General features: G+C 34.0%; 1 protein-coding gene across 1 annotated transcript in view; it reads right to left on the minus strand.

Moving 5' to 3' along the window:
- Positions 1–371: 371 nt before the first annotated feature.
- The window catches only part of LOC108684836 (baculoviral IAP repeat-containing protein 6), a 31,257-nt gene continuing 12,701 nt past the window's right edge, over positions 372–18,927 (minus strand). The window contains exons 20-51 of the mRNA XM_018189347.1: positions 18,599–18,819; positions 18,058–18,305; positions 17,650–17,825; positions 17,370–17,569; positions 17,084–17,225; positions 16,471–16,630; positions 15,908–16,286; positions 15,346–15,472; positions 14,974–15,132; positions 14,324–14,481; positions 13,987–14,209; positions 13,173–13,473; positions 12,504–12,679; positions 12,200–12,395; positions 11,881–12,108; positions 11,209–11,724; positions 10,577–10,847; positions 10,200–10,459; positions 8,897–9,179; positions 8,219–8,604; positions 7,793–7,936; positions 7,503–7,680; positions 7,117–7,262; positions 6,764–7,006; positions 6,370–6,591; positions 5,944–6,165; positions 4,439–5,806; positions 3,836–4,056; positions 3,082–3,321; positions 2,728–2,916; positions 2,139–2,273; positions 372–2,044 (exon numbers count right to left, since the gene is read on the minus strand). Of these exons, the coding sequence (XP_018044836.1) occupies positions 1,760–2,044; positions 2,139–2,273; positions 2,728–2,916; positions 3,082–3,321; positions 3,836–4,056; positions 4,439–5,806; positions 5,944–6,165; positions 6,370–6,591; positions 6,764–7,006; positions 7,117–7,262; positions 7,503–7,680; positions 7,793–7,936; positions 8,219–8,604; positions 8,897–9,179; positions 10,200–10,459; positions 10,577–10,847; positions 11,209–11,724; positions 11,881–12,108; positions 12,200–12,395; positions 12,504–12,679; positions 13,173–13,473; positions 13,987–14,209; positions 14,324–14,481; positions 14,974–15,132; positions 15,346–15,472; positions 15,908–16,286; positions 16,471–16,630; positions 17,084–17,225; positions 17,370–17,569; positions 17,650–17,825; positions 18,058–18,305; positions 18,599–18,819 (8,403 nt within the window). The 3' untranslated portion in view covers positions 372–1,759. The remainder of the gene's footprint in view (positions 2,045–2,138; positions 2,274–2,727; positions 2,917–3,081; positions 3,322–3,835; positions 4,057–4,438; positions 5,807–5,943; positions 6,166–6,369; positions 6,592–6,763; positions 7,007–7,116; positions 7,263–7,502; positions 7,681–7,792; positions 7,937–8,218; positions 8,605–8,896; positions 9,180–10,199; positions 10,460–10,576; positions 10,848–11,208; positions 11,725–11,880; positions 12,109–12,199; positions 12,396–12,503; positions 12,680–13,172; positions 13,474–13,986; positions 14,210–14,323; positions 14,482–14,973; positions 15,133–15,345; positions 15,473–15,907; positions 16,287–16,470; positions 16,631–17,083; positions 17,226–17,369; positions 17,570–17,649; positions 17,826–18,057; positions 18,306–18,598; positions 18,820–18,927) is intronic.

Genomic DNA, 18,927 nt, shown 5'->3' on the forward strand with positions numbered 1-18,927 from the left:
AAATATTTTTAAAACGTTTCTCTCTTCAAAATATCATTTTCAAGTATTTTTTAAAAATGTGAAATTTATACACACAAATATAATATGATACAAATATTAAGTGGGAAAAACGCCACGAACTTTTTCCCATACCTAATATTTTAAAGCATTATTTTTTCAAAGATATAAATAATATAAATAATACATAAATTTCTAAAGTATGATTCTACTTTCTTTAAAATATTTTGAAAAAATAAAGTCATATATATTAAATAATAGGAGCATAGAGAATATTTAATTAATTGCACATCTTTTCTTGTCTTCGGCTGGGATGTAATTTCAAGTTGTAACTGGTAAGAATAAATCCGGACGAAAAACAGGGAGAGACTATCTCAAAACAATGTGACTTTATTCGTTCCATATGGTCGATTCATATGAAATTTACGTGTACTAAGTAGCTGTTACAATTACAAAGAGCAATTCTCGTTTACGCGAGAAATGTACCATCTGATCATCCATGATTTTTTTTTCTGTTTCTAGGATACCATGTTTTTTTCCAGTTGTTCATTCAATCGACATAGAACACGTACTATTATTAAACGTTATCTAACGATGTACCTAGATCGTCGTCTCGTTCGAATGACAGTTGTTATTTAGATTCGATCGCATTGCGCGCAGGGATACCCGCTACATCATAACTCGTAATTAGTTGCACCTGTCACGAACTGACTTCTGCCAACGTGTAGTGCTTTATATTGTCTCTTCTTTGCCGCCCGCAGCTTTTGGTAACGAGCCGTTTAATGCTCGATGATTGCATCGTGCATCCCTGAAGAGATATTTACTAAAAAACGGGATCTATATAATAAATCGCTTGATAAAGTATAATCATATTACATCCTAATACAGAAATACATTTAAAACGAAGGGAACGACGCGTCAGCGATAGAATTGTACATATACACACCGTACATATGCATATATAAAAGAGAAACAAGTACTATAATTATTATAAAATAAAATGTCGATAAAACGAGAACGTACGTCTATACACGGGCATTGATAGCGGAGTTGCGATCACGTCGCTCTCGGAAGACACGAGCGACAAGGAGAGGACGGTAAACGTAAGATTATATTCGCATGAAAGTGCAGCTAATTCAGAGTTACGCTACATAAACGAGGAACATATAATAAATATCGAATAACAGTTGTGGTACTTATGGTAGTACGAAGTAGTAGAATGCAGCGTACACGTACTATAGCAGCGGCTATAAAAAGTATCTACTACGCACGAGTTTGTTACATTCGCGCTACTTATTCTTTGCCTCTATCTGTTTCGTTCTCTCTTTCTCTCTCTCGTCCTTTCACTCTCTCGCTTATTCTCATACTCCATGCATACTCATTCTCTCATTTTCTGTCTCACTCTCTCCTTCTCTTTTTCTCTTCACACACTTTCTCTCTATATTGTAAATTCTTACTTGTCTTTCTCACTCTACCACACCTTATATTTTTCTACCTACTTATCATCACGTCTTAGCATCGTCATCATTGTAATAATTATCATCAATATGATTATTATGTATTCGGCCGAAAGTCGTCATTGCTTTCTTTTTTTAATGCCTTGGCTAAACACCGATAATTCGGCCGCTGGACAGGATAATCTGCACACTTGATATCAGTCTGTTGTGTCATCTGTTCATGTTCAATGTCCATTTGTTCATCTCGTAACACAAACAATAGACTCTTTTCAAAATGTCCAACAATGTCTATTAACATCCTTTAGCTATTCACACATTTTCGAAACCATCTTCTCCATCTCGACGTCCGTGTCGATGTCATGATGCACATGGCTACTCGTGCTGCTATTACTGATCGGAACCATATTGTTAGCGGCGATAGGAGTAGCCACCGTAGCGGTCGCGGATGCCGTAACCGTCGATGGCGTTGTGCCTGGGGTCCCGGATAGTTCGATAGGTGAGCCTGGCGATGCAAGTGGTTCGGCCAAGTCTTCCAATCCTTTGGGCGTTGGCAGTTTATTCAGTTCTTCCCTCAATAGTGTATAATGTCTCTATGAATATACAAAAGTATATGGTAAAGCATGCCTGTAACTGTGTAAGTCGAAAATTTTGAATCATCTTTTTTTTTATAAAAATAACACTTACCCTTAAAGACAACGCATTGAGAGAAATTGTACGGCCTGATCTACGATCTGATCCATGCATTTCCATATCTCTTATCCATCCCTCCAGTTGTGCAACGATCTCGTGCCTTTTTATCCAAAAGTGGGTATGTATGACCTGCAAAATGATTAGAACTTTTCTATTTGCGGGAACGCGCTATATATAATCATCGAGACATTTTTATTTCACAAGTAGAGTTTTTATAAATATATTCCTATAGTAAATTATAAATGATAATTTGTAATTGTAATAAATTGTAAATGTTAATAATAATTATTATTTTCAATATAACAGAATTATTATATTAATAAAATAATTCTGTTGTATCAAAACCACGATATTGCGATATATTTCCATACAGCACAGAAGCTTGTAACACCGCTATTGCAATGTTTCTATAAAATTGCTGAAACATTGCAAGGTGTTGGAATGACCTGTACTGACAGATTTGTTTTAATATTATTATTACTACCTGATTTTTATACATGCATATTTTAGAATAAAATGCATAGACTGGTTATTGAAAAAAACATATATTTCAACTATAAAACCAGTTGTATGTTTAACGCACCTCTTTGAAGCATGGACAGGGATTGCGTATTTGATCAAGCATCGCCCACTTAGCAGTAGCCTGACAAATATTCGCATTGTACTCTTGACTAGATTGAGCACCGCTTGACGTACCCCGTGACCGTTCGTATCCAGGCTCATTGAAATAAGGTTCGGACACTAAGATTAACGACTGTATCGATACTAAAACCTGTTTTCAACAAAGTTATAACAGTGTGTAATTAATGTCTTCCTCCTTTCGCTAAAATTTTTTAATTCTTAAGATCTATTCATAAACGCGATATCGAGTAGCCTCGATCGCTAAATCAATCTTAACAAATATTATGCCAAAATTGATCAGATTTCAAGAGCTTACCTGAAGGAAGCTACTCGTGTGCGCGTTCCACTTTTCCTCAGGTCGACCGTGCCAAGTGTTTAGTACGCTGAGACAGACCTTTCCATCATTATATAAATTCGGATTGAAGCGCACGGTGTGACGGCCGGTCGTCTCTAGATTTATTAACATCGGGCTATTAGGATAATCAGGAGGGAAGTATACGTCAAATTCAAAACAGCCGTTTGCGTACGGCGTTTCTGCTGGCCCCGTTATGAGTACCTTTAACAATTATATACATCGTATTATATTACGGCGCACATGCGAGAGACTTGAATTACTAAATTTAATCTTTAAGTACATCAGAATATCGAAAAAATATATTCTTTCGCGTATGCGTTATTAAAATTGCAACAGCAAATAGTTATATTTTGTGTTCCTATTATAATTTAGTATCACTAATTAAGAAAATAAATTTTGCACAAGATTAAACATCTTCAGAACTTCTTTATGATATAATTTCAATAAATAAAAGTTACATAATCTTTAATATTCGACATAATAATAATGATGCTATGTACATTTTGATGTAACAATAACGTTACAAAATACATTCCAGTGCTTAAGAATCAAACAGATTGTTGACTAATTAATCCTGCTGTTTTGTCCATTTCTTCTATAATAAAAGTATTTCGAAGTTGTATTCATGAAATTATTACGTGTTAAAAATAAAAATTGAATAGAATCGAACGAGGCAACAGGATTTAAGTCAAGCGCCATATAAAATATGACATACCTTCATAATATCCAATCTATCCGCGTCGCATCTCACAAACACACTACTGCTGTAAGATAGAGGCAGTGCTGTCGAGAGCGTAACGGCTTCCTGAGCTAATCGTTTCACTCGCGTCGGATGACTTCTCTCGCCGGCAGCCCTCATATTTGATTCGAAGTGATACGAAACGGTAAATTTGTAGCCTCCACCATCTGGATTCTCGGTAATCATTTCGTAGGTATCTATGGTTAATAATATTAATTAATAAGTAATTAATAAGTATTATTACTACAGATATTATTTAATTCTATAATCTTTTGAAAATTATTTGGATTTTTTAAATATAATTACGAATAGTTTTGCATTCTTATAAATTCAAATTTATAATTACATAAAGATTTTTAAAATAAAAATTTTAAGATTTTTTAAAGAAGTAAAATATATACGTATAAATCGTACAAAATATTTCAAAATCAAAGATTTAATATTCTTTCTTTTCATGAGAAATATTTAATAATTCTTAATTCAAGAAAAATTTTAAGTTATCTTATAATATAATTACGAAATACATCTTTTCTATATTTTGGAGATAAGCGATAATTTTATATTAAGTTAAGGACTTACCGAATTGTAGATTTTTCATTACTTCTAGATATCGGTGCTCCAGACTTGAGCGTAATGGTAATTCCGGCGCTGTCGGGCTTGATCCAGGTAATTCTTCGCCGATACCGGATAATCGACATGTAGCATTTTGCACTATAGTTGCACTGTCTTGTATATCGGGGATTAGTGTGGCCAAACCTTCGTCTTGCTCGGTATCATCGGGATACTTGGACACCACTTTCATGTTCGTTTTGTTGCCTCTCGTGCGATTTATCTTGTTCACATAAGTATCCACGCATACTTTCATGCTCGACAAGAGGGACACCACGGACGGTTCTCCGGATCTACCGCCGCGCGGTAACAGAAGCGGTGCTAATTGACTGGAGAGAGCCATGGCACGAAGTAGTTGCAGGACCGCGCGATAAAGAGGTATGTGCCTGGCCATATCTAGAACGGAATCGTTCCGCAGGTACGATGATAATGCCGGCAGTAGACAAGAACGCGCTAGTAAATCGGAGAAAGAAACTGGTAACTCCTGCTGTGGTTGCCCGCCTCCTGATGTGCCGATATAACTGGCGAGAACTTGTAGCAGTACCGTCACGTGCTCGTCTTCGCATCGTTGACGTAATAACGCCTGCTCGACATTCCACGACTGCTGTGTAGACCCAGTACCAAAGCCGGTACCTTTCGCCCAGTACTGATGTGAATTATCATCGTTACGTCCTCCGCTGCTACCGCCGACACCACCGCTCTGACCCGTTTTATGCTCGGTTGAACCGTCGTTCTGTCCAGTTTGATGTGTGAATATCGCCAGGCAGTTCAACAGCAGCAGCATAGCGCCCACTTCTATGGTCGTTCCTCGTAAAAGCAGACCGTCATCAGTAGTCGGTGGCGTGGCGTCCAACAACTGCTTTAAAACTTGGAACGGCAAGGTTGGCAACGAGGCGGCCAATGGCGAAGTCAGCACCTCCCCACCTTCACCGTCGTCGGAAACGCCGAGAGCGAGCCGCAATAAACATTGTGCCCGTTTCTTGTCCCGCAGTAGCACTTCGGCGTAGCCTGGTAATCTGAGAAATAGACCGAAAGCCGCGAGGGAATGCGGTGGCACGTATGGGGCAGGAACTGACACCTTCGGCGGACAATTCGTTCTACCCTCCTCCAAGGCCTCGTAAATGTCATCGTTGGTTTCTAATTTTACCCAATCGGCATCGGTCTGCTCCGGCGACGGTGACTTCTCGATGAAAAACGACGGTCTGCCGGGATCCGGATACACTAGCGGCAAGTGGCGCGCCAACACCGCCAATCCACCACCTGCGCTGAAGACGCCTAACGAACTTTCTATGCTTCTATAGTTCAACAGTTCACTATCGTTTTGCTTCGCCGTGTCTTCTGCAAGCAAATGCGTGGACTTATGTAGTGAACCACGAAAATATTCATACTCTTTCAATCTCAAACGATTATATTGAGATAATGTGAACAGTTTTGTCATATATTGCTCACGAAATAAACAAAAAAAAATTAGATACCTTTGGAGTCCTTACTGCGTTGACGTAAGATGAGATGTAAGCATGGTTCAGACAACGAAACACCACTGTCCTCAGCGATCGCTAAAAGTTGCGCGATTGTAAGCTGAGGCGGTAAAGGAGTATTAGGACGAGATGAATGTATTAGATATTGTTGATTCGTTGTATTGGTTGGATTTGCTTGTGCATTATTAGACGAGGCTTTACTCGTTACCGGCGTTCCGTCTGTTAATCAATACAAAAATAAATAATACTATAATATTAATAAATACTTATTCAATTTAAGTAATATGTTGTGTGTGTGTGTGTGTGTGTGTGTGTGTGTGTGTGTGTGTGTGCGTGCAGTTCTATTGAACAGATTTCTTTTATTGCATTATTAAAATGTAAAGATATAAGTAATATCTCTAGCTTCTAAATAAACAAACATACCAGAATTTAAACGCGTTTTTCTGATTATAGGACCTCGAGCTTGTGACCTGTTTGATGCTTCTTTAGCCCGCTTGTCTTTCGCCGTGTTTCCAGCAGCCACGCTAAGTGTGTCTACCACTAAAGCCATTCCTGATTCCCAGAATTCACGAGAACGATTGTTTCCATTGGAATTTGTTTCGTTACCTTTATACGTATTCGGAAGTAGCAAGAGAAGCCACGTCCCTTAAAAATTAAATTTTGTATTAATATTCATAATAAATCGAAAAGATTAGTAAATCTTTTTTAATACTTGCTTAATACTTGCTTATTCTACTCATTTTTACTTTAACTAATTGTTGCTTTTAATCAACCGCTTACATATTTTTAATATTGCATATGTAAGATACTTGCATACCTGATACTTGCTGCAATATATCTGCCACTGTTGCTTGTGTCGACATGTATAATAATTGATGATAGTGACCGAGAGGATGAGCAGGATGTGGAGGCATGGATGGCATACTGTGATTGGCCGCGGTTGCTGAAACTTTCATAGGAGCTTCCGACGTTACAGAAACCAATACCTTTTCTCCTTCCAAAAGCAGTTGCAGAATTAATCTTCTCGTAAATCCAGAAATGCCGTGGAGATACCGCACACCTGTAATTATAATGTTATTCGAAATTGCACTGATTTCTCTTAATTTATTAATTGTACTAAGGAAACTTGAAATTATACAAGCGATTTTCGATAATATACGATATACTTACTTGAAGTAGTTCGTTGTTGAGAAATGACTTCGATAAGAAGCTTCGCCAGTAATTTTTGATTAGCCAGATGACACCAACAACATCTTGATAAGAATTTAATCATAGCGCTTTCTAATAATGCATATGATGCGCTTGTTTTCGAACAACTACAAAAAAGCATAATATATATAAAATAAGGCAAGACTTACAACTTTTCTGTATATGAAAAAATTATAATTGTAACATAACAAAGAAACCAAAATCCGCATATAACTTTTCCAGAAAATTAAAACTCGATTCGGATTCAATGATGGCAATGTATAGTACAGTATCACGGTTTTTGCACATACATTGATGTAACCGTATCTTTAATCTAATATATCTAAAGATTATGTAAACATGTATACCTTGACGCAGATGCGGATGGGCTTTCGATAGGACGATTGCTAAGAAGCGATAGAAGTGGTAACCAGAAATTACGACCTTCTTCACCAAGCCAATCACGCATTCTACCTTCCGCACATACGAGTGTTAGGAATTCTATCACTATCGCTATACTCTCTGGTTTCGTCATACATAATCCACCTGAAAAAGAAAAAGAATATATAACTATATTATTCCCATCTTTAAACAGTTTGAACATATAGGTTTAGAAATAAGCTTCTAAAATACCACAATGTGTAATGTCAATGTTTACCAGAATAATTGTTTGATTCGGAACTCGAACCTGCTGCCTTATCGCTATCTGTCGAGTTAACATCTTCAGTCACATTATTTTCATTGCTGTCGCCCGATGCCATTTTACTATCTCGTTGTTTGGATTTCTCCAGATTACAGAAATCTAAATGCATAAATGTTATTGCATTAATAATAAATTCTGAACAAATTTGCTTGAAATGTATTTAAAAGCATTTTAGTACAATTCGAGGTACAATTTATACTTTTTGTATGAAAAATATATTTGTATTAAAATTTTTTAAAATTTAACATAAAATTATGTCTCACAATAAAAATGATATACTTAATGGAAGATATACATGTCAAATTATATTCTGAATTTTGTCACAAATTAAAGATTGTTTAAAGCAGGTTTTTACATCTGAAGTAGAAAGAAAAGTTAAACCTGTAATCGATGCTGTCAGTAATGCTGGAAGACCAGAATCAATCAGTTGCTGAGTACCGGGTGGTGAACGAGCCGCTGCAGCGACAGTCAGCAATTGTCCCTCCGTCAAATGCAACCATTTATGTTTCAGCAAGATAAACTGACAATACCATCCTTCGGCATTCATATCGCTCTTCTTATCATCCGTCTGTTCTTCGCTTTCCTTGCAGTCGTCGGATATAGAAGCAGTCGGATTTACCTTGATATTCGGTATCAAGATTTGTACCCATTCCAGAAGCAAAATCAACAACGATGGTCTCACGTAACAGAAAGCGCATAGAACAGAATCAATCGCTTGTTTCAAAGCTGAATTGTTTCCAAGAGTTAGGGTCCATTTATACAACGAGCTGTTTAACGAAAAAAAATTGGAATTAATTAAAGAATTGAATGCAATAAACAGCTGTTAAACAGCTTTATAAGAAAAATAACTTATATGAAAACTATCTCATATACAATCATTTACAATATTTAACTAATTATAATATTCGAATTCCTTATTATAAAGGAAGATCAAAGATAATCCAAAATAAAGATCCAAAATAAAATTTGTACATATTAATAAAATAAATCAACTTAATAAATCAACTGTTCGGATAGAAAAATTTGAAATACAAAAGAATATGATGATTAAAGTCTTACTAGAACAGCTCATCTGTCAGCAAGACTTGCAGATCGTAGTTGTGATTCTGCTGTTGATGAGCCTTCCAAATGATAGAAGACACACAGTGAATATATACCGCTGGTGGATTCACTGAATTGGGATTACTGTTCGTCTGAGATATTCCATTCGCAGCCGATATTTGCAACCACATAAGAACGGCTTTCATGCGAGCTTCCGTGCTAAAGTCTCGAATGGAACACAATTGCTGGAGCAATTCAACGACCAATTGTACGATGGACGTTTCCTGGGAAGTCACAGCTCCTATCAATATCAGCACAAATATTTTAGTATATCGTCACAAGCTTAAAAGAAGAGATTATTATTATATATTTAATTTAAAAACAGGCTAATATTCGTAATATCTTAAGTAATAGATATTTTCGTTAATATTGTAATACTAATAAAATTAATATTTATTATATAAAGACTTTAAAATGTATAAATTTTTATAGAAAATACTGAATAAACCAGCAAATATTATCAATTTTACTTGTAAATATTAAAAAAATTATTTAGTCTGTAATTTATATATATATTTATCACACATATAATTTGTTATATATCTCAAACATAAATAAAAAAAAAGTTGCTTTGTGTATCTTAACGCGAATTGATTGTCTAATGACTATTAAATTTGGATTACTTTTCACTTATTAATATTAAATCTTAATGCATTTTGGCTGAACTAATCTTAACAGTATAATTATTAAGGACAGTCACAACGTTGGAGTATGTAATCACATATGATTTAACAAGAGTGCTCTGGTAATTTTATCTAATGTGTTATTCGCTGAAGATGGTCGAAACGTTCGATTGAGAATATTGAGAATAAGAAGGATTGTAGAAGGGGAGTATTAGACTACGGATTAATAATTACGATTGACAGTTGTCCAGTTCTATTTCAATTCATTACAACTCACTACATCGTGATTGGTTGAAGTAGAACCGGGCAATCGTTAATCGTAATTGTCAATTTATAGTCTGATACGAGCATATACAGTTCCACACATGGAGTAAATTTGAAAATATTATTAAATTTACATTATTAATAATTACAGTGATGCTCTCATTTGCCTTTCCTCTCACTATTAATATTGATTTGAAAAAAAAAAAAAAAAAAAAAAAAATTATCTTTGTCGTTCGTAACATATTATACTTGCTTGAAGAGTTTAACTAAATAATTTAAAACGTGAGCCTTCAGAAAGCTTAATCGCGGTCGCTACATCTATATTTAAGATCATTGCGGATTTTATTTGCAGAAAATGGAAAACAAAGCGATACCTTGAAAGAAAGGGGTAGACCTGTTGTTGAGTAAAAGACCAATGAGACGAAGTCCAAGCTCTCGAGAGTGTAAGCCAAGTTGTAATAGAACCCTCTCCAGGTTGGGAGTAAAAAGAGACGGTGCTGGGAGTAACAGGAGGTTGCAGCATGCCTCGACCAGGCCTTCGACCGAAGCCGCGGAATTAAGCACCTCGACGGCTAGATTACTGTTCAGTATGCTTACCGATAAGCACTGATGCAATAATCTCAGCCAACCCAAGCTACATAAACGTTATCAGAAATAAATTTCTTAATTTCTCATAACCGTGATAAATCTTTAACCCATAACGGCACCAAATAATCTCACTTTTAGGACAAAAGAGAGAAAATAATGTTACCTAGTCTTCGTTAGCTGTTCTTCATCTATCGTGTCCGGATTCGTTTTAATCTCGCCAAACGCGGTGGTACCCAGTAATCTTATTTGACTAAGATTTATGTTTGTCGAATCCCGCGGTTTGTATAGACGTACCAATACGGAAGTCGCGACTTCTGGCTGTGATAAAGTAACGCGTATGTATGTTAAGCCCGCCGTTGGCATTGGTGGACAAACCGGTGTAAGTGGGCCATTACTTTCCCTTGAAACTTCCAGTGCCACAGCCGATGGACACGCTGTCAGACAAATATGCGGACGTTAGAAAAAAAGTTTTGTTTTTAATTACAAAGGAATGTCTTTCATCAATCGCATTTCTCTTGATTTGCTAATTATTTGCAGAACCTTAAAAAATTTTTTTAATTTGTAAAGAATTGGCAGTTTGAAAGAAATTTAATAAAAAATATCCTGTATTGTTGTTGTAGAAATATTAGAAATTAGGTTCTATGATAACTTTCTCAGAATATTGACATCCAAACAAGACGAATGTATAAGAAAGAGAGAAGTACTAATGTAAAGAAATATGAATAAAAGTATATATCATGAAACCTTGAGAATTTCGTCAACTTTTGCATATAAATTAGGACACAATCAACTTACTGGATAACGCCGTAAGATGTGGTTGTAGCTCCACTTTCCTAAGCAGGATAGCGCACGGTAAAGTAATGGTGAGATCGACCCACGCCTCGTCGGGATAAAAATGATACGACCACGCCGGTGTTCTCGCACGTTTATGAGGTGTGGCGTTCTGTATAAGAACATCCGCTGGCTGCGCAGTCGGATTCAACCATGATATTGTTCCAAGAGGCGCGAAATTCAGTAAACCGTCGTCATGAGTTTCCAACGAGCTGACGCCTTTTTTGCTGCTGCTCGCCATCATTTGCATCACGTTCGGCGCATTCGACAGATGTTCCATGACGAGAGCGATCACTCCTGACGAAGCGGAAGCACCGGCGGTACCGCTGTTACTTGACTTCACAAGATTTTCGCAAAGCACTTTTACGCCACCCATTGCAGTAAAAATAGATAACGATGATGCGTTGTCCAATACCCTTAGGATGTACCAAAGAAGAGGTTCGGATAGCTGCATAACTCCTAATTCAATTTCACCGCATGCTGCAAATAATATGACAATTTTATTTTCCCAAAATCAAGACTTTATATAAAAAGATTTTATGCTACATTTTTTCACGCAGAATATGATTAATATGATTAATATGATTAATATGATTAATAATAAATCTCTTAATTCTATAATGTATAAATTCTTACACGAAGAGAGATAGTGATAAAGCGGCTTGAGAACTAGAGTTGGATCGCTAGCCTTTTTCGTAAGAGTTGTAAGGAGCTGGAATGTTGCATCCGCTATTGAAGCCGGATCGCCGAGCTCGGTAGTCGATGCTGCACTCGCACTTTCACCTAAGAGCATGGCTAACGAAGATCCTGTGCTATGACCGAGAGCGCCTAATAAACGCATCATAGTTGGCTCGTGCTGCAAAACTTAAAAATAAAAATTTTAAACTTAGCGTACTTGACATGAGGAATAAATATATATTTGTAAAATAAAGTCTCTTATATAGTTAGTAGTTACCAGTATCAGCCAAACAAGGCACGGAAGATTTGCTAGTTTTAGGTTGTTGTAAGTGAAAAGAGTTTCGTTGCTCTGCCGCTTTACTTTCATCCGTTTGCCAAGTGTTTGCATTCTGAGAATCGCTTGCGTTGCTTCTAGAAGTCCACATATCAGACAATTCCATTTCCGCCGATTCCTCCGAAGAATCTTGACGAGTCTAAATATAAAATCATTTATATAATATAAAATCATTTTCTATGTTATAAAAAAAAAGAAATCAATATAAATATATTTCTTTGATAACTTTTGAATGCAAAATACGTACATTCGGTAATGGAGTCTGAATGAGTGTGCATACTAATTTGATGAGAGCCACAATTAAAGTGTCCCACGATGCGGGACGACATTGTCTCGCATCACCGCCAAGCACGCAAGCAAACAGACCACCAAAACTACCGGATTGATTGTTTGAATCAACTGCACCTCCACATTGTGCGCCAACTGTTAGAATAATATTGATATTCTTACAATCTTTTTAAAAAAACAAAGGCGCATTTAGCGGACATAGTTGAGCGCTTGCTGCTATTGGTATATTTTTCTAGATTTATCAAAGAAAAATCTATTCCAATCATAGGCAACAATTATTGAACGCTCAATCGTATCTATTAAACGCATTGTATCTATTAAACGCACCCAAAGACAATAACATTAAATCATTAATAATCAATATTTATAATTTTTAAACAATTTCATATTATATACATGTAAAATAATTTTAATAAACAATCTTTAATATATTCAAAACAAAAAGCAATTGTACAATATCAATATAGCCATCTATTTAAAATGTATAACCTTGTTAACAATTAATTTTTGAATAGATTGATTGTGTGAGACTAATTTTTTTTCTACTAAAGACTTCTCACATTGTTAATTTTAGTCTCTATTGTTAATTTTATTTATAATAAAAATATTTGATAAGAAAAAACTTTACCTTCGGATCCTTTGACGTATGTCGAAACCAACACACCAACGCATTCCGATATACTCATTGCGATACCCAAATCGGTATTGACATAATTCAGATTAATTACAGATGTTATTAGCTTGCATTGCGCATCTAAAGGCCCTTTCCTTAAAATGAGAGGCCCGCTTGGTTGCACAAGTTGATATATCACTTTTAGTAGAAGATCCTTCAGGGAATTACCTAAACAGCTATCCGTCGTAATAACATCACACATCATTTCTAACCTAACGAGAAAATCATGTAATGCTTGGCAAACTGTAGGCCCAGCCTGAAATAGAAATATTATTATAAATAAAATAAAAAATGTATAACTAAAGATTAATTAAACATTAATCTATTTTTTCATACGATATATAAATTATTATAGGAATCACATTTAAGTAATAGCAAGTAATAGTATACTAAATATGTGCATAAAATTCTTACTTTGCTTGCCATACTCTTTAATGATAAATTTTTTAGTCGAGATATATAATTTTACAAATCGCATTTGATAAATTTGATAAATTAAAAAAATAAATAAATAAAATAATACTGCTACCAATGATCTTTTGTGATCTGTATTTTATTTAATTTTATTTCTTTTATAGCTTTTATTTTATTTCTTTTATAGCTTTTATTTTATAGCTTTTATTTTATAGCTTTATAATAATTTTTAAAATACTACATGATCTTAAACGCAATTTCTGAGAAATTTTAATTCTTCAAAATCTTTATCAAAATCTTTTGGTAACTAAACAATGTCACCAAAATTTATAATAAAATGAAAAAATATCCTCACCATGATGTATTGCTTGTCCATTGTATTAATATTTAATCCGTTGCCGGAAAGTAGGCGCAATAACATAGGGCCTGTATTACGTTCTTTAACAATACAACTAGCCATAGAAGGACTACTAGGTGCAAAGCCGTCTAAACCAGAATATCTTCGTAATGGCTGATTGCAGACGATAGTTAAACATTGCAATGCAAGACACCAAGCGCGTAAAGAAACCTCAGTATGCCTAAAATTTAATACAAATTAAGTATACAATAAAAATATTAATATCAAAGGTTTGAAATATATTAAATGTTACTATCATGGCTCATATCACTAATATACTTATTTATTAATTTACCACGAAAGTGCAGATATTAAGCTAGAAATAGCTGCTGGACTGAGTGGAATCAAGGGTGTTAAAGAAGGTTCAAATTGCGATCCTGGATGTTCAGTAGCAGCGTCCATATTCAGTGCAAACCAAAGTTGGAGAACGAGTTCCAAGTTTGTACTGTTATTCTGTTATACAAAGACATAGATAAAAATGCATTATATAAATGCATTTTATAAATAAAGTATTCAGGAAAAATATAATTTAAATACAAAATATTCATATCTAGGAATAAAACTATTTACTTAATTGTTTATATGCTTGTTAAAATATCAATACGAAACAATACAAAATATATGACTTGTTTTGTCATATAAAGTTGAATAAATTATATAATTTAGAAATAATTGTATTAATCGAAATATCATTCTAATATAATTTTTTTATCAAGAATAAATTTTTCAAGAGAAGAAAAAAGCTAAATAATGTTATTTAAAATAAAAATTTTAAAAACTGCATTGATCTAATAATATATCACAAATGTGGCTGCGTTTCACTTAACGTTCGTTCAACGCTTGTCGAATCATTTCATCCTTGTCATTTATCAAATGTTAAAGGACAAACGATACTCGCGAGCGTTAAGCAGCCTATGTGTTTTATTTCACTAATAAATAACTTACTCGTAAATATAAGTCCGTGAACATCTTTTCGAAACATCTTGTTAATATTGAAAGATTAGAAGGGGTAGGATCAGAAAAATTCCCAGTTTCTTGACTTCTATCGTTTGTTTCGGTACGCAAGAACGGTTGTTGACAACAGCGATTTGCTTCTGTTGGTACCTATATTCGATTCATATAATAGCATGTCTTTGCAATTATTTCTTAACAAACATTAATAATTATATCTTTCTTCCCTATTAAAAAAATGTTTTAAAAACATCTAGCACATTTAAAGAAATGCGTAATATCCTAATTGTTCTAATACAGACAACAAGACAAATATATCAATAAAAATCAATCGATAACATATATTTTTCTATTTTTATTACTAACGTGTATTGTCGCATTTATACTATGAGGTAGATTGTATATGCCAAATGTAGCAAGTATTCTCAGTGAAATTTCTACGCCCATTTCGACTCCGTACTCCAAGCGTGCGTCCATCGCTAAAGACATGCTCCTAAAAATATATCATTTAATTATTACTTTCTAATTAGATCATATAAAGTGAAAAGCAAGTTGTTATATTCTTAAATACTGATACGGAATACAAGTGAGATTCTATGTGAAATTTTTCTAAAATTCAAACTATTTTATCACAAAAGTTGTTATAAGTTAGTATACATTGAATACAAATGTAGCAATGTTAAATTAAACGAAATATATTGCTTCGTGTGTGTATGTGTATATATATATATATATATATTTCCCACACCTAATATATATATATATATAGAGTCTGTAATATCCAACACAACAACTACTGAAAACATTCTATATTAGTACTTAATATTATGAAAAAAAGGAGTTAGTGCTTAAAAATCAACCGTTATTTAAAATTAAAAATTAAAAATTTTCTTTTAGATATAGAATAAAAGAATAAAAGAAAAAATACCCAGCAATGGCAGAAGCTAAAATTTTCGATACTGTGCTGTCTTTCTTCAACATATTTCTGCCACGTTCCAATATGTCGTCCAGAAAGTCTTCCAATTCGCTATCGTCCGATTCCAAAAGGGATGGGAGATAACCATTGGATTTTGACGTGCCTGGAGTGGTTGAAGTTACTACGATATTATCTTGCACATCCTCGTCCGCATCGCCTTCAGTAAATCCTTCACCTAATGTGACAGTAGAAGGTGCACTAGTACTAGCAACATTGGTCGAGTCCTCCTCCGTACGACTTTCATCCGTATGACTCCCCAGAGTCTCCAAAATCTCTTCAGACGGACTACTTTCATGCGTAGAAGTACACGCTTTAGGATACAATCGTCCTCCTGCAAATCAAAATTTATCTATGTATTTTGCGCTTAATCAAATCGCTGGGATTTATTATTTTATTCAAGAAAAAGATAGAGAGCAAATTTCCTAATACTTCAAAGATTTATTGTTTAAACGAAATATTATAAATTATTTATAATTATTTTTTCGTGATAAAGAGATGATATAAATTATAATTACCTTCTAATAGATCCATTAGAAGACAAGAAACAGCATGCGATGACCAAGCAGCATCAGATGTGTCCGTTGCCAATCTGATTAATTTCAAGAGTTGTTCTTCGGTCATAAGCTCGCACAAGCCTATTGCGGGACGTGTAGATACTACTAGCCTAGCGACTACCTATGTAAGATAATTCAAAAATATAATTATAGACGTATAATTACAAAGCCGCGTAGATATTAAATTCAATTGCTTTATCTATATAATTAAATATTAAAAGATTAAAGACATCAAAAAAATCATATTCTATAATCTGTGTACAATTTGTTTCCTTTTGTGTATTTCATAACATATCAGATAAATTACAAACCTGATTGTGAAAATAAAAAATAACACATACAGAGCTCTACAAATTTACACAAAATAAGATTTCTTTCTAAAAAACTATAGCATTTCGAAAATATTTATTATAACAATATAATTTTGTGTATTTTGAGAAAGAAAAAACGTCGTGAATAACAAAACTCAACAATTTTTTAGTTAAAGTAAATTTTAAATAAAATCAAATCTTACAATATAGAGCCTGATAAGAATGGTATTGCATATTGAGTTTATGTATCTTCAACTTCTTACCTTGCAAGCTAACAGAAACATATCCACATTAGCCGAATTGTGTAAAATGAGCGCGATAAGACCACGAGCCACTGGTAAAACATTCTGGTGAGATAAGTTTGTTACACTGTATTCGATTTCCAAATCCATGACATCAGATTTGCTGAAAAAAAAAAATATATATACACATACACACACACACACACACGCGCGCGTGTGTAATAATATATAAATAATAAAAAAATTTTTTTCGAATTACATTGAATCACATCTTAAAAATCATGCATGACAAAATTCATGTATCAACCTGGTATTGGATTGTCGTGATTGACTGCAACACGGACTGCGAAGCAACGACTCGTTTCTTTTAAGAATGTCCTTGTAATGTTTTGCGGAATGTTGCGAATGTTGCTTTAGCGTTTTCTTGAAATAACGTTCTTGAACCTTCAGAGTTGCTTCCACCTTATTGTACAATGTAGCGGCATCAGATGAAAGAGTCATCAATCCCTAAATAATATATATATATTTTTTTTAATTTAACATTTATTTTATAAATAAAAAACTATCGCTTAAAATTATATACATACTTTAGACGCTGCAGATTTTTTCGCTTGTTCTAATTCATGAAGTTGCTGTTTATGATGCAACAATCGCTTTTGTAATCTTTTACGGTAACTACGAGAGGCTGACGATCGGTTAGCATTTACATATCTCCTTTGCATGGCTGATTCTCCTTGAATAAACTCCCAACGGGAAAATAAACCTTCCAAAACAAAAATGTTATAGATATTATTCTGTTATAAAATTGCAATAAAAAAGGAACATTTAATTTTTTTAAGATTGCTTTGAAGCACTAGTTTGTTTTAAAATATTTTCGCACGTATATAGAATTGCTTTTCTTTTATTAATTTTCTAGTATGCTTTTAAAGTGTGTTAATAATCACGAGAAAAATATTTTTTAAATGTGCATAAATAACACGCCATATATTAAATACCTTGTTCTCTAGTTTTCTCATGATTATCCTCGAAACAAGACGGTGGTGCGATGGTATCTAAGCATACCGATAGAAACAATAATACCCAGCCTATTAAGGTGATGTCCAGTCGATTGGAATTAGCTGGCACGTTCATAAGAGGAGCCAATAATTTACCCAACGTACGAACCATGGCTTCAATAACTGAAGATTTATTTCCCCCAGCTATTAATGACTTCCGTCCAAGGAATGTTAGTAAAATAAACACCCTAAAAATAAAATTTAAATATAAAAAAAATAAAATTATATTTAAACATTAAATGTTTCACATTTTATAAATCACATAAAACAATCACAAACTAATGAAACAAAAAGCAATCTTTCTAAATTCTTCTCTTCAAATTTTTATATTTTTTTGCTTTACATTTATATGTATAATAATATTTACAACTCATGCGCGAAACAATAAACATTTCCTTTATATTGATTTAATATAAAGGATAAATATATTTGATAAAATATATTTAAATATAAATAAATTCAAATAAATATAAAGCCTCACCTATCTTGTGGGAAAATGTGTGTAGACGCTGACGAGTAAAGATTTATTAAGGTATTAGATAAGAAGTTGCCCCACCATGGTTGATGCCCTGCCATGCCAGCTAAGAGTGCAGCAGCTTGAAGTTGCAAACGTGGGGCTGGCGTTACAACGCATATTGAATGGAAAAATTTCTCACAAATTGTTGGAGTGAAAACTTCATATAATGATGTTGGTCGATATACCTGTATTAAAAAACGCCATGTCATATACAGACCTTGTCACGTATAAAGTAATGAAATCAAATGTCATGTGCTAATATTAGATACATAAAAAAATGCACAATATTTATT

Source organism: Atta colombica, unplaced genomic scaffold, assembly GCF_001594045.1.
Source record: "Atta colombica isolate Treedump-2 unplaced genomic scaffold, Acol1.0 scaffold140, whole genome shotgun sequence".
Taxonomy (NCBI): domain Eukaryota; kingdom Metazoa; phylum Arthropoda; class Insecta; order Hymenoptera; family Formicidae; genus Atta; species Atta colombica.